This window comes from Phoenix dactylifera, chromosome 2 (genome assembly GCF_009389715.1).
Source record: "Phoenix dactylifera cultivar Barhee BC4 chromosome 2, palm_55x_up_171113_PBpolish2nd_filt_p, whole genome shotgun sequence".
NCBI lineage: Eukaryota > Viridiplantae > Streptophyta > Magnoliopsida > Arecales > Arecaceae > Phoenix > Phoenix dactylifera.
In genome coordinates this window covers 258,663-272,633 of record NC_052393.1, presented here as the reverse complement: position 1 = coordinate 272,633, position 13,971 = coordinate 258,663, and the positions used below count along the sequence as shown (strand labels likewise).

At 38.3% G+C, this 13,971-nt stretch overlaps 1 protein-coding gene across 3 annotated transcripts; it reads right to left on the bottom strand.

Moving 5' to 3' along the window:
- Positions 1-275: 275 nt before the first annotated feature.
- On the bottom strand, positions 276-13,434 carry LOC103708403. Of its 3 annotated transcripts, XM_026805152.2 has the most exons (9): positions 13,129-13,419; positions 9,011-9,047; positions 8,404-8,889; positions 7,251-7,434; positions 6,661-6,958; positions 1,238-1,310; positions 1,076-1,166; positions 886-965; positions 276-795 (listed from the first exon to the last, which is right to left on the bottom strand). In XM_026805152.2, exons 3-9 carry the CDS (start codon positions 8,875-8,877, stop codon positions 547-549), a joined length of 1,449 nt encoding a protein of 482 aa, XP_026660953.1. In that variant the 5' UTR covers positions 8,878-8,889; positions 9,011-9,047; positions 13,129-13,419; the 3' UTR covers positions 276-546. The 3 variants fall into 3 exon arrangements, with proteins under 3 accessions (XP_026660953.1, XP_008791528.1, XP_038972228.1); XM_008793306.3 differs by lacking the exon at positions 9,011-9,047 and having other exon boundaries at positions 13,129-13,433; XM_039116300.1 differs by lacking the exons at positions 7,251-7,434; positions 9,011-9,047 and having other exon boundaries at positions 6,661-6,971; positions 13,129-13,434.
- Positions 13,435-13,971: the final 537 nt, after the last annotated feature.

Genomic DNA, 13,971 nt, shown 5'->3' with positions numbered 1-13,971 from the left:
GTAGGATGGATGAATGAAGTATACTTACACTATAGATTAAAGGAGTTGATCCACTTGAGGACAGTGTAATAGGAGAACGAGCAAGGTTTAGAGCCAAGATTTGAGTAGGGGAAGGAAATAAGGAGAAATGCTCTGCATTTTTTTTAAACTATTTTGTTTTAGAAAAAAAAAAAAAAAACAAGAACAAAGAAACAACAGATCGCAAGAATTACAATAATTCAATCCTACCGGTGGTAGCATACTTCCAACATATAGTTGAGGTATCAGCACAAGGCTACTAGAAAACTGTTTGGTATATTGGAGAATACCGACAACAGATTGCAAGAACCAAAGTAATTCAATCCTACTGGTATCATACTTACAATATATAGTTGAATGAGGCATCGGCACGGCCCCAGGTATTAACTTCCTAAAAACAGCAGTCCAACACCAACAATGGCATTTGCAAAAGCGGTCCAACCAGTTGATTTTTTTTCCCCTGAAAAAACAGATGACCATCAGGTCATTTACAATAAGAATTCTTACAAACCCAATCCCTGCTGCCAATCACGCCTGAGACATGACTGGAATTTCAATATCAGCTCCATCTAGTTCAGAAGTTGGAGGTGGATGATTGGTGCTTGTCACTGGTCGAGTTGTCGGCAGCGTCCCTTGCGACCTACGATGGTTTTCTGACCCAACAAGCCGTCTTCTCCTCCATCTCAATAATTCAACAACAATAGACCTCATACTCATTGCAACACCAAATCCAGCAAATGTGGCAAGGATGATCGATATGACTTTCTGCATATGAAACTGCACTTGCAAATGAAAAATGGATTGTAAAAGATCCAAATCATTCATATGGAATTAACTTAGAGCATATCGGCAGATTCTCCCACTTACATATGAGTTGAAAAGATGAGCAAAGAAAACGATCAGCAGAAACTGAACTATTGCATAGACCCAAATACATCGTTTCTTCACTGCATATTCCAATCACAAAAGAAACCATCATAACATATCTGGCAAATTCTTAGGTCTCTTACTGTAGAAGCATTGTATTCTTCTGATGAACTATAGTTTTGCTCATTACCCAACGTGGATGAAGTCAGAGATGCAAAAAGACCCAATATGCAAGAAAAAGGCAAAGATATGGCTAGAGCAGCAGTACCATTCTCCACAACCTGCCAACAATGCTAGTCATGATGATGCTAGGTTAACAGAATAAAGAAGCCTTACAAGTTGTGTATCTTACCAACATTTGTTCGAGGAAGCAAAAGTAGGCAAGCATGCTTACAATTACAAGGATAGGCATGTCATGCCAGACCCTAACAACAAAAAGCAGAATAAATCATTATAAACATACACCAGAGCAACTTGTGGAACAAGCAATGCTGAGTTCATTTAATTTCATAATGAAAACTTGTGAGGTTACAGTTGATACTAGAGAACTATCTTCAATCCTCAACTCATGATGCTCGAACTAGGGGAACACAAAGGTTAACTAATTCACAAAATTTGATGAGTTTGTTGAATGCAAAAATTTTTAAGCAATTATCATAAGGAGTTGTCTGGAAAAGAAAGGTCAAACCTCATGAATTATTAAATTGTTAGGTCTCACATGGTTTTAAAAATTTTGCTAATCTGCTAGAGGTAAAGCACTCTGGAAACACATAAAAATGAGAGGTGACATATTGACCTTATCTTCAACTGATGACGATTGCTACAATTTGATGAAGAAGGCATAACTAGATTGCCATAAAGCATCAATTAACACCACTGTTACTTATTTACTGAATTTACCAACACTGAAGCACAAGTTCTCATTAAATAGAATATTGGTGGAGATTGCAAGCACATAAACTACAGAACACATTATAGGTTTTATGAACTCATGGAAACACTCTTATGCATATAGTAGCGAGATTTTCATCTTGACTGAGATCTCGATATGTATTGGTATTAGGCAGCCACTGATACGATCGACCTTATTATCTCAGTTGATAAAAATAAATACAACCCAAGATATCGGCCAATAAGATGTTGATATATCCACTAAGATTTTCCAATCACTTTTTTAACCACCTTAAATAGGTTCTTGAATCAATAATCTCAAAATTTATGCAAAAGCAGTTTATAAACTCAATTTTACCATATCAGCGTAGATTTCAATATCTCAATTTTACCATATCAGCTGGGATATTGGAAAATATTGGCCTTTTCCAAAACTTGGCCACCTTCCACATCAGCCAAGATAAAGTAGATCTACACACACACACACACACACAGAGAGAGAGAGAGAGAGAGAGAGACTAGTGGTAATATATGGGCATCCATACAACGGTCCTAATAAGGTCAGTTCTGACCAAACAACTGAGGACCCGACACAAATGATCCAAGCCGTTGGATGTAATCTAATATATCTAGACTTCTTCTCGTCCAAAAAAAAGTGATTTGGAGATCCCTAGTCCATACATCTAGTAGTCAAAAAAACATGCATTGTTTTGTATTTTTCAATTACCTATTTTTACCACTAGATGCATAAATAATGCATAGGCTAAAAATCTCCAATTACATAATTTGTTGGCAGAAAGTAGTTTAAAGATCGTAGATCATATACAAGGGCTTGGATCATCGATAGCTAGACCCCCGATTTTGTGATCAAAACCGACAATATTAAAGTAAGTAAGTAAGTAAGTAGATATTTGGCTATCTTTAGCTTAGATGATTTCACTTGAAAATATGACAGAAAAAGGTTGAGAGATAGAAAGGTAGGCAGGTGACTAATGCATGCAATGGTTCTGATACCCTATAAAAAGTTCTTATGTCAATTTTCTGTCACGCCCTGAACCCAACACCCGGGTCCGGCCACACGACACGATCCTAGAGAATATGCTAGGCCTGAAAATTTAATACAACCTCAATATTACTAAACAATAATGATCTCAATTTATAACGAACAATAAAACTGGTCCAATTACAAAATTTGATCATCCAACTAGTAACAGTGATGCTCTATCTAATCATCTCTTTTCCATATGATCTCAACCATAGCCAAGTACTACGTAACCTACAACTCTGTAAAAGAGAGAGAGAAAGGGGGATGTGAGCATTAAAACCCAGTAAGAATTCCGAACCGCTACACCATAAGTAATAAGAAAATAATCAATTAATAATGCCAGATAACTGACTGTTGTATCAATGGTCGGAAAACTCATAAACAACATGCATAGAAGTTCTCATTATCATCTTTTCAAAAAAGCGCGTGCGCGCACACACATATATTATATAACCAATTGTTCAACGACAATTTCTTATATAATGTTATCCGTTTCTCATTAACTTGATTTCAGATTTTTTACTAATTTTATTTTCCGTCTTTGGACTAACCAAGATCATGACTCAATCTAAGACTGATACCGTACCACTCTATAGTTCACAGTGGCTATCCGACCCGCGTTATAGCCCTTGGTGACTTTCCATGCATAAACTTGTGGAGGCTTTCCATGTGTCAGCCCATGGGCGCTATGACGAGAAGTCCAAACCATATCTTATCTGTCTGATTTATCTGTTACTCTTGTCAAATCAGTTATCACATATACAATGAATTTCTCTCAAATTTAACCAATGCAGCTATGGTGATTCTTAATACAAGGATTCTTACCTCTATCACAATCCAATGCAGCTACAACGCTACCAATCCATACCTATCATGTCCAATCAATTTAATATCAATATAAAACCAACTTATCCTTTATCAATCACTCGCCATATTAATGAACCAATCTTTCAGTAATTACCTAATTTTAAAGTTCTAATATTTGAATTACTCATGTTCTCTATTCTCCTTTAATTAAAAATTAAATACAAATAAAAAGTCAGGGCCTTACCTCAATTTAGAAATTAGAGAATTTTCGTTGTGCTTCTTTCTATCCGGATGACTGCAGCCCCATACAAAACTAGAGCTGACTATGTAAATAGATTCATATAGAAAGATATACGAGGCCAGCTAGATAACAACATCCAATTGTTTGAATCAGTCAGTACAGCATAATCCAATTTATCTGATCAACAAATATATATCCAATCAAAAAAAAGATGATAGATCAGGAATTATCAATTATTGGTCCAATGGTAGCTAACAACAGTCAGATGCAGGACGGAGAGAGTCGACTAGGTAGCAGCATCCGACAATCCAAGTCAATTCGCTCTAGCCGATCAAATTAGTCAACTCATGAAACAAAAATCAAACTATAATACAGGTAACACAATAAAGACTAATGATGATAGAGTCCAATGGTCGGAGTAGGCTAGCACGACGGATGGTCGCAGCGACGCTGGTCTAGGACCTTCTACTGAAGTCAACCAAGTAGTAACATCCGCATGCTTGGATTGATCGGATCTGAGTAGTCTAACAAGTCAACTCAAGAGCAAGAGTCAGACTATAGTATAGATATCTCAATAAAGATTGATGATGATGAAATTTAAACATGCTCGGTAAGTGCCATGGTGGGGGCTAACATGCTGCATGGCTACTCGAGGTGATCACAATGATGTATGTTCAAAACCCTTTACAGGGTTGACCAAAGAGCATGGAGAGAAAAAAGGGAGAGAAGGATTTTCTATTAGCCCACGTAAAAGTATATAGAGAGAGAAAGAAGAGAGAGAAACTAGAGAGAGGAGAGAGAAAACAAAAGAAGAGAGAACTGTGAGTCTCTCTCTCCTTCTTGGGCGGTGGGAGGTGCTCGGCATCGGCGGCGGCGGTGGCCAATCGTGGCCGGCGACCCCCAGCGGTCGATAGCCCAAGGCGTGCCGAAGGCGTGCCGGTGGCGTTCCACTCTTGGCGACAACCAGCCGAAATAGAAGAACAAGGCACCGAAACAAGGAGGCCCTATTTATCGTCAATCCGGCGACTTGCCGGTCGAATTCAGGGTGGAAACGATGGCCTAATAGCCGAAAGGAGGAGAAGAGAGGAGTAAGCAACAAGGACTTACCTCCAGAGAGCTTTCCCAGTCGGATCAACGGTGACATCTCCGAGCAATCCCCCAAGGTAATATATGCAAAAGTCCTTTCAAAATCGGCGGTGAATTTGGTGATCCATGGTGAGGCTCGAAGAAGAGGTGAGGTCCCTTAAATAAACAAGGAGGCTAGGGTTTTCTAGCCTCCGGCAGAGTCGAAAAGGAGCCGGAGTCGGTCTCCTCTTCCGACTCAAACAGTGGTACTTCGTTCCCTTCTTTTTTTTCTCTCTTTGGGCCTATTTCTATTATGGGCTTGGCCAAAGGGCTGGGTCTTACATTTCCCAATTACATGGTGGCCGCTTTCTTGCCTCATAAAGAATACTCTATCTCTATCATCTAGTCATTCTTTGGTATTTCACTCATCAGCTTCTCTCTCTCTCTCATACATACACCCCAATTTTTTAAGATCAGGAGGAGCTAATACCCACCCTTCTATCCTATACCCACCTAACCCTTTGAGGTTGATTCCAACCAGAATCAAACCCCTACCTGCTTGCTCAAGAGTCAAGGCTGATGCCATTAAGCAAGTGCTCGGTGGTCATATGCACACAATTTTTTTATGAAAATTTTAAGATTTTAGATGTGAAACCTATTGAAAGCATTAACCTGAATTGCTAGATGAGATTCAAGAAATATCTTTTACCAAATGGAGGTGCTCCCATCATAAAGTTACATACATCGGTTGATAAGGGAGACCAATGATTAACTTGTGTTTTCTTTTATTTGCCCCTCTAAATTTACCATCATATTTTGATTTTGTTTCCACTAACATATATTTCATACATGCACATTTTATTTTGCATTTACTACAATATCTTTTTTCCCAAAGATGCACTCAAAACCTTTGAAAAACAAAGCCTTTGTTTTCCTATAAGACTCTTTTATGCGTAAGGCCCAGAGGTGCCTTAAATGATAAGCCATAAGTGCCTTCTTAGATGCCCGGTAGGCTATCCACTAAATATAACATTTTTGGTGATAGCTTGGGACTAGTTTATCAAGAGGGAGACGGGTTTATCCAATTATGAGAACTTTGGCCATGGCTTTAAATAATAAGATGGATTACCTTTTAAGATCGAATAGGTTGTCCAAGAAAAACAGGAACTAGTTACCTACATCAGCTCCCCTTTTACTGTTCCAATCTCATTCAACAACTTTATTTTCAACTGTATCTCTAAGAGGGAGCCTTGCCAGAATATCTTCCGGGACTGAGAAGATCTTCCAGAATCCAAGCAGGAAGTAACCATAATCATACATTTTAAAAGATGCATTATGATTTCTATCTTAAAATTAAGGTCCTGATTTTCCTAAAAATGCAAGAATTTTCTAAATACTATGAGCTTCCAAAGAAGAGGTTCCTATATTCCCAAAAGACGGGACTTCATTAATGCTGTAAGGTGTTACTACAGAATTCTAACCGATCGTTTAACATTTACGACACCATATTAAGTGCCACAATCAGTAATTTCAGGGCCAGAGTTATTAGTTCATGGAAAAATGAAGAACCACATATTGATTATGATGTATGTTAATAAAACAGAATACTCGTTTCTCCAATACGTAGTTCACTTATAACAGCATCCTCAACTTGCATGTGCCTGTGTAAAGAAAGGAAAACTTATACATCCTAATAAGGAAATGCAACAAGTTTGCAATTACTTGCCTGCATCTATATACTGTTGTTTGATTGGAGGTATTGCCATTGCGTGTAGCAGATGTCTCAACACTTCGTCTCCGTAACAGGGTAACGGGTAGGTTCTGAACCTCTTGCTTACAAACTTCGCAATTTCTGTTACCCTTGATCCTAAACCACTTCATAGCACATTCTTGATGGGCTAGGGCAAGGTCACCTTTGCAGTTACATTCCAATTTAAGAGTATCACTTCCTTCACACAACTCAATCATACAAATTCGACAAACAGCCTCTTCCTCAGGTATATCCTCACCATCATCACCAATCTCTGAATTATGAAACTAGACAAAACATAGGTTGGTTATCGATGATAAAGAGCAACTATTACAATGAAAAGCAAACAAACCCAGAAACTATGCAAGAAAATCATTGGTGTTTCCATCTATTTCAATTTGCTAAGCTGTTAGAAACTATAGGCTGAGAGCAACTGCAAGAGGATTTAAATCTAATAATCCACAACAGAAACATCAATAAAACTATAATATGTTCTTCTTTAGATATTGTTACTGTGATGAATATTTTAGTGTCACATATTATGACCAATAGAATGTGTGACGTACCACAATCTATAGCAGTGATGACATCTGACATAGCAGCACTGGTGCCCACTAATTGTGGTGTAGAAGGAATTACTCGAAGTACACCGCCTAAAGAATCCATCCTTTTAAAACTCCTTGTTTTGATACCTTTAGCATTCAAGGGTACTGAAAGTGAACGAGATATATGCCGTTGAAAATCTTTTTTCTGCCAAGGTCAAAAAGTTCTGTCAATGTTCAATGAAATAACATTCAGTATGTGCATGAATTCCAAACAATCCTCAAGTTTGTGTCTTGGCATGCTCAGATGAATAAACATCTATGTCAAGGTGATTCACATGCAGATGTATGTGTGCATTTTACAACATACTGATGTATCCTATTTAATGTTTATATGTTCTTTAAACATGTATTATACTCATATGCAAGGACTAAAGTGCCCGTGCATAATGTATTGTTTATTTGCAGTTATTTGACATTTTTTCCTTTCTATATTTGCTCAGGTTCCTTTCTTTCAGTGACCAAATCAAGAATAAAGCCGAATCATGCCCTTAACTATTTTCCTTTTCGCAGCTAGTGTATGGTCTTTCTAAACACTTGTTGCTTCAATCATTGCTTCTTTCAGGAGTCAGTCTAATGGTGTTGGCCACCATGGAGTCTCAATTGCTCTCCTTTGTTTCATGGACAGCCCAATCTCCAAGTACATCAGGTATTTTTCATTGTACACAAGCATAATACAAACACTACATAAGGTACTTTACTTTGTATACAAGAAGATTTCATGCACATACAATAGGCTTTTTATGACATGGTTCATGAATAAAAGCCACATGGTCCTTTTTCCTGCCCACTTTAGTTTTATATATCTTACCAGACAACCATATCTGATGAGAATGCATGCAGAATAAAATCTTTAAAGAATTCAACCTATTTGAAATATGTAAGCTGACCAAGCCTGAGTAATTTTAGGGCATATAAAGAGAGTGTGGCGATTTCTCATAAAAAGCACATCTGTGAGAAAAACTAAACAAAAAGAAAAGGATAATGTGCATGCACAAACATATACAAGTACTCAAGCACAAATGCACATTGCATAATATAACTTGTCAAATTTCATTCAAAATGAGAAAATTTGTATAACTAAGAGCATGCTCGTCATTGATGGGAAATGACTTACTGCCAAGGAGATGCTATCATTTGCATTAGCTCCGTGAAAAGTATTATCATGTAGAACTCCGGGTGGCTCAGTTGGCAGGGATGATGTTCTTCTCACAGTAGGGCTGAATATCTTTGTAAAAGAAAATGACCTCAAGACAGAAGGTTTCTCACGCCTTCCTCGAAATGATGCCTCCACACCTTGAACATCATCTTTCTCAATTTCTGAAGCTGAACTGCGAAATTTGAAGCTTAATCCTGGCAGGAGATTTTTTATGGAGGGTCTAGCTTTAGATGAAGATGGACATGGTGAAGCCTGTATTCCTGCAGATGCAGGACTGCATATGGGGAGATTGTTCACTCTAGTGGAAACAGAACCACGTGTTGGAGATTTATTTTTTCTCACTAAATTCATAGAGTGTGGGGGTATCTCAATGGAAAGGTTAGGTCGTTTTCCTTGGTGAACAGATGTAAGATCTTCAGTTACTCCACTCATTCCACCATCATCCTGGGAAAAGAAAAAGAAGAAGAAGAAGATAAAGAAAAGGATATAAGTATCCTCCTTCAATAATAGTACTACAAGAACATAATTCCCAGAAAAAGGACATTTTTAGATACATTGTACCCACCCCAAATTTCCGGAGGAAAAAATGACAGAGGCAACTTCTACATGAAATTGAAGAAATTTTTAGCAGTGAGTTGGAAAAGGATCCAATAAATCATTAGAACTACAAAAATTGCCATAATCAATTTTTTTTAAAGAGAAGAAGAATAAGAAACCATTTCATTCTTTATAATCCGAAGGTATAGGCTTACTTATCAATATGAGAGATGCAAATGGTGCAATGCACCAAAAAAACTTTACTAGATATCAGGGGAGGAAGATACAAAAGGGAGAGGGAGGAGAGAGAATCAGAAAGAGTGACTATCCTATTAGTACATGAAATCCAAGTTTCCTCAAACTCTTCCTCACAACTGGATCCTGTTTTATTTCATACTGTTTACGAATCATAACTTGATTCATTTTATTTCATATATATGCCATTAAACAATAACAATGTAAAGGACTGAAACATGAAAATCAGGTAACAGAATTAGCTGATATGACTCAAGGGAGGATATATAAATCTGGAAGTCCTCTAATCAAAGGACGGGAAAGAAAGGATAAAATTGATCGGATTACCATGAGTGAGGTGGCCCCACCCTGAAACAGAGGTATACATACAAAGAGCGACTGAGTATGTCAATCTCCTGCCCTTCTTTAGTGACGAGAGCTGGGAATGAGAGGCTCTAGCAGAAGCCATCCATACACTTCCTTACTTCGAGAAATCACCAACCATGATGGTAGAGTGAGGTTCCATCCAAGAAAGGCCTAAGGACAAAAAGGCAAGGGAGTGTTTTAGTAGCACATGCTACCACCATTGGTTTGGGCTACATGTTTCAGTTGATTCTCTCCTCTCAACCATTCCACTAGCATAAAGAGGGCAAATTTTGTTCTACTGCCCCCAATAGAATATCAACATTTGTGAAAATGATTAATGCTCTTTCATGAGTTGGCTGGTGCAAGAAGAAATGATATTAGTCATATTAAAAGCAATAATATGACAAAAGAATGAAGTAGGAAGAAAGATTGATATCACAACCCAGGACCTCATCCAAAATGGCTAGCCGAAAGTTATTATTTGGGTTCTTTGATCCTGTATAAGTACCCAAGATCTATCCAGCAAATAACCGATGTGGAACTAAACATACGCCCGCACAGGTCCTCACATACTCCCCCTGTTCAAGTCCTGACGTCCTCGTCAGGCTAAGGGTTCAAATCCAATCAAATCTAATCACAAACACCACGATCGGCCCGTGGTCAACCCCAATGGATCCGTGTTGTAGTGTTCCCTAGTCCACATAGGTTATGAGTCAGGTTTGCTCTGATACTATTTGTCACAATTCAGGATCTCACCTAAAATGGCTAGTTGAAAGGTATTATTTGGGTTCCTTGATCCTGTATAAGTACCCAAGATCTACCCAACGAATAACCAATGTGGGACTAAACACATGCCCGCATGGATCCTCACAATTGAAAAGTTGTAATCAGTTGGGAATTGAACATAGACAGAAGGTAGCCAAAAAAGTAATTATATTAATCATAAACAACTAGTGGATTTAAGTATGAATTTGGTAAGAATAAAGTGGCGTCTATGTTCTTAATGGATTTCATCATGTTCCTGGCATTGAACATTGACAGTGTAATTCATTCAGCAGTTTCAGCAAAATGTTAAAGGGTAAGTCATAAGAATGAGTTACTAGAGCATGGCTGCAATTTTTCCCATTCAGCAAAAACAGCAAGATAGGAAGAGAACTAGAGTCTGACTTGGACTCCCTGGCTTCCTTGAGTGAGATTTAGATGAAACTGCCCATTCCATTTGCCACTACCATATGGTGCCTAGTGGTTGACCCAAAACCTACATGACACTCACCTACCCTCATGTATTGCACCAATCACTAACTGCCACGTATGATGAAGAACTGATTAGGAATCGGTGGCAACACTCAATTTGTGTGAGTGTGAGAGAGAGACTCACAAAGATCCCATACTCTTACATTATGGGTCTATCCAATTTGTTGCAGCTGTGCCTTGTCTATATAGTACAAGGCTGGTTTTATATTTAATTTCAGCTTTCAACACCTCAGCAATTTGGGCTCCTACGGAGGTACTAATAGCCACAATAGCTAAAAAGGTGTCATCAATAACTGCTAAAGGAAAACCTCAGGATAAGGGTTTGTACGAGGGAAGGGTCACTTTTTCTAGGGAAGTGGATTTATTCGCTTCAGGAATTCAAAGATTTTAGGGGTTTGCCGCAAATAGTCACTCTTTTGTATATATCTCAACATTGTCAAACCATGGATATAGCCTAGTTTTGTGTGAACCATGTCAAACATTGTCAGTTTTGTATTATGAATTTTCCTTGATTTGCTCTAGCATTTTTGTTGTGAGTTTTCCTTGACTTGCACTAGCATGTTTGTTATGGTGTTAGAGTGAAGGTTTCATGATGGCAACAAGCACAATCTCTCTTGTCTCAAGATGGAGAAGTTTCACAACAAAGTTATTTGCGGTAACGGAGGATAAAAGATCCAGTACACCAATCTTCCACAAGACACTGTAGAGAAAATCAAATTTAGAACTAGTCAATAAAATTCTAGAATCATAAACCTTCCTGCATCTTGTTGCAGACTTTAGTTTATTATTTGCATAGTTACAAGCAATTTACTGTGTGGAGCATAGACTAATATTACACAATTTTGCTTACACAATAATATCTCATATTTTATAATAAAAACTACCATGAAGAACAAATTTGTGTTTTGACATTAACACATCGTGACACATGCATATTGCTGACACTAACAATTTTGTACATATATGTGTGTTTGTATGTGTGAATGTGTGCATGTGTGTATGTGTGTGTCTGCATGTATGTATGTCTGCATTGTGTGTATGTCTGCATGTATGTATGGATGTCCATATGTCTATATGTATATGTGTATGTCTGTATGTGTGTATGTCTGTATGTATGTGTCTGTATACATGTGTGTCCGTATTTGTGTGTGCAAGTGTGTATGTATGTGTGCATGTGTGTATGTGTGTGTAAGTACATGTGTATGTATCTGTGTATGTGTGCATGCATGTACGTATGGGAGGAAAAACCACCATACAAAGCTCTAGTATAAGTACAACTAAAAGCATCAGCATCTACAAGATGGGGGGGCTGAGTAGGAATGCCATTATACTGCCTCTTCCCAACTCCACAATATGATTGTGAATCTCTTATATAGTGGTAGTATTCTGAGAAGATTCCAAACCTCCTCAAAAATGCAAGACTACTCAAGATGGTGAAAACTGAAGAATGTTCTAATAATATTGCTCCATATAAAACTTGTAGGTGCATACCAGTTCTATACACATCGATATATGCAACATTCACCTATGCAGACCGACATGAATGATACATAGGCATGCAATCCTCTATCGTTCTACCAACCTGCTGACATAATACTTATCGCAGACAAACACTTAAAACCACCAAGTGCATTTAAAATAAAATATGATAATGTCAGTCTCTCTCGACAATTACATCCAAGAAAAGCATGCATATGTCGCCTAAGGATCCAGCACAATACATGGCAGGAAGTTTTCACTCATTCAATTAATTTCTTGCAGAAAACTACTAACTGGAGTGCAAATTAATTTGATTCAAACATGTCGACGCGGCAGTTTTCTAACCATTAGGCATCGATCCACTTATTTTGGGGCCGATTTATTATCAGTCTATATTAATCGAACCTCAAATTCAATTGACATCGCGCAGGCTGCGGTTGGTAAGGAAGAGGGGCATAAGCTAACATATGTGATCGAATTATTTTTAAATAATAATATTATTTTTTCCGAATTACTAATTCCAAGAGACCCAGCTCTTTCTTTAAAGGACCGAGTCGTCCCAAAAATATATTAAGAAGATGAAAAAGGTAGAAAGGAAGAGCAGCATTGCATAAATAAAGCATACAAACAGAAATTGAAGAGAGCTCCAGGAAATCCTATTCTTCATATTTCACAAAATCATCTGTCCATGTGCAGAGGGAAAATAAAAGGCAACATATCTCCAGAGGAATTCTATGCACGGAAAGTGAAAGAATATTAAAGGGGGAAAAAGAGGAAGACAGAAAAAATAGAGCACTTCTTCATCAGAATTACCTGTTCTCGGGAACCCATGGAAATCAAGAAACCGAGCAGCCGCCGCCGCCGCCGAGAACCGGAACCGAATAGAGTAGAGGTCTGGTGAGTTTTCTCAGAAGACCAAGTCCGTGACTGAAATTACAAGTGCCACTACCTCCATCCCCTACCCTCTCTCTGCTCTCTGCTCTCTGCTCTCTGGCCGCTTGCACTAAGCAGCGTGATGATGGTGCAAAGGAAAAAAGAAGGGGCGGTGAGAAAGGGAAGACCACAAGAGGATGTTAACAGGTGGCCGTCCCTTCCCACAGCTCCATCCATCGTCCTCTTACTGTTAACTGTCGACATCCGATTCCCATATTTTTTTTTTAACAAAAAAAAAGAAATTCGAATAGGTGGAAAACAGGGAAAACGGCCAGCAATTTTACGATCAAGCCCGCACATATCTCAAAGCTCTCCGAACTCCTCCTCACGGTGGATTCGAGCGAAGGGAGGGTTTTTTTTTTTTTTTTTTCGCAGGAAATATACAACCCCTCCCTTTCTGAGCCTTAAATCGCAAACTCGGCGCGTTGGATATTTTGTGGCGAGAGCTAAGCAGCATTACAGTGGCTGTCATATCAAATATGGGCCCCCTACTATGATGTTTACAGGCACAAACAGATGGCGTTTATAGGAACACCGAACACGTATCGGGGATTCGGTTTTACCGGTGCCTAATTATTTACCTGTTATCATATAATGATAGCTATTATATATATCAAGGATAATGGTACGTATTTGCTGGTGTCATCAGATTAAAATAATATTTTATCAATTTACTTCATGGTTCCCGACAATTCAAGTTTTCATGTATATCTGGCACGGCCA

What these genes read in the sequence shown, in the direction of transcription:
- LOC103708403 (XM_008793306.3), bottom strand. An exon ending in ATGATAGCATCTCCTTGGCA is followed by an intron (nt 7,435 to 8,403) that starts GTAAGTCATTTC and finishes TGACCTTGGCAG; the next exon opens with AAAAAAGATTTTCAACGGCA. An exon ending in TCTGACTTCATCCACGTTGG is followed by an intron (nt 966 to 1,075) that starts GTAATGAGCAAA and finishes TGGAATATGCAG; the next exon opens with TGAAGAAACGATGTATTTGG.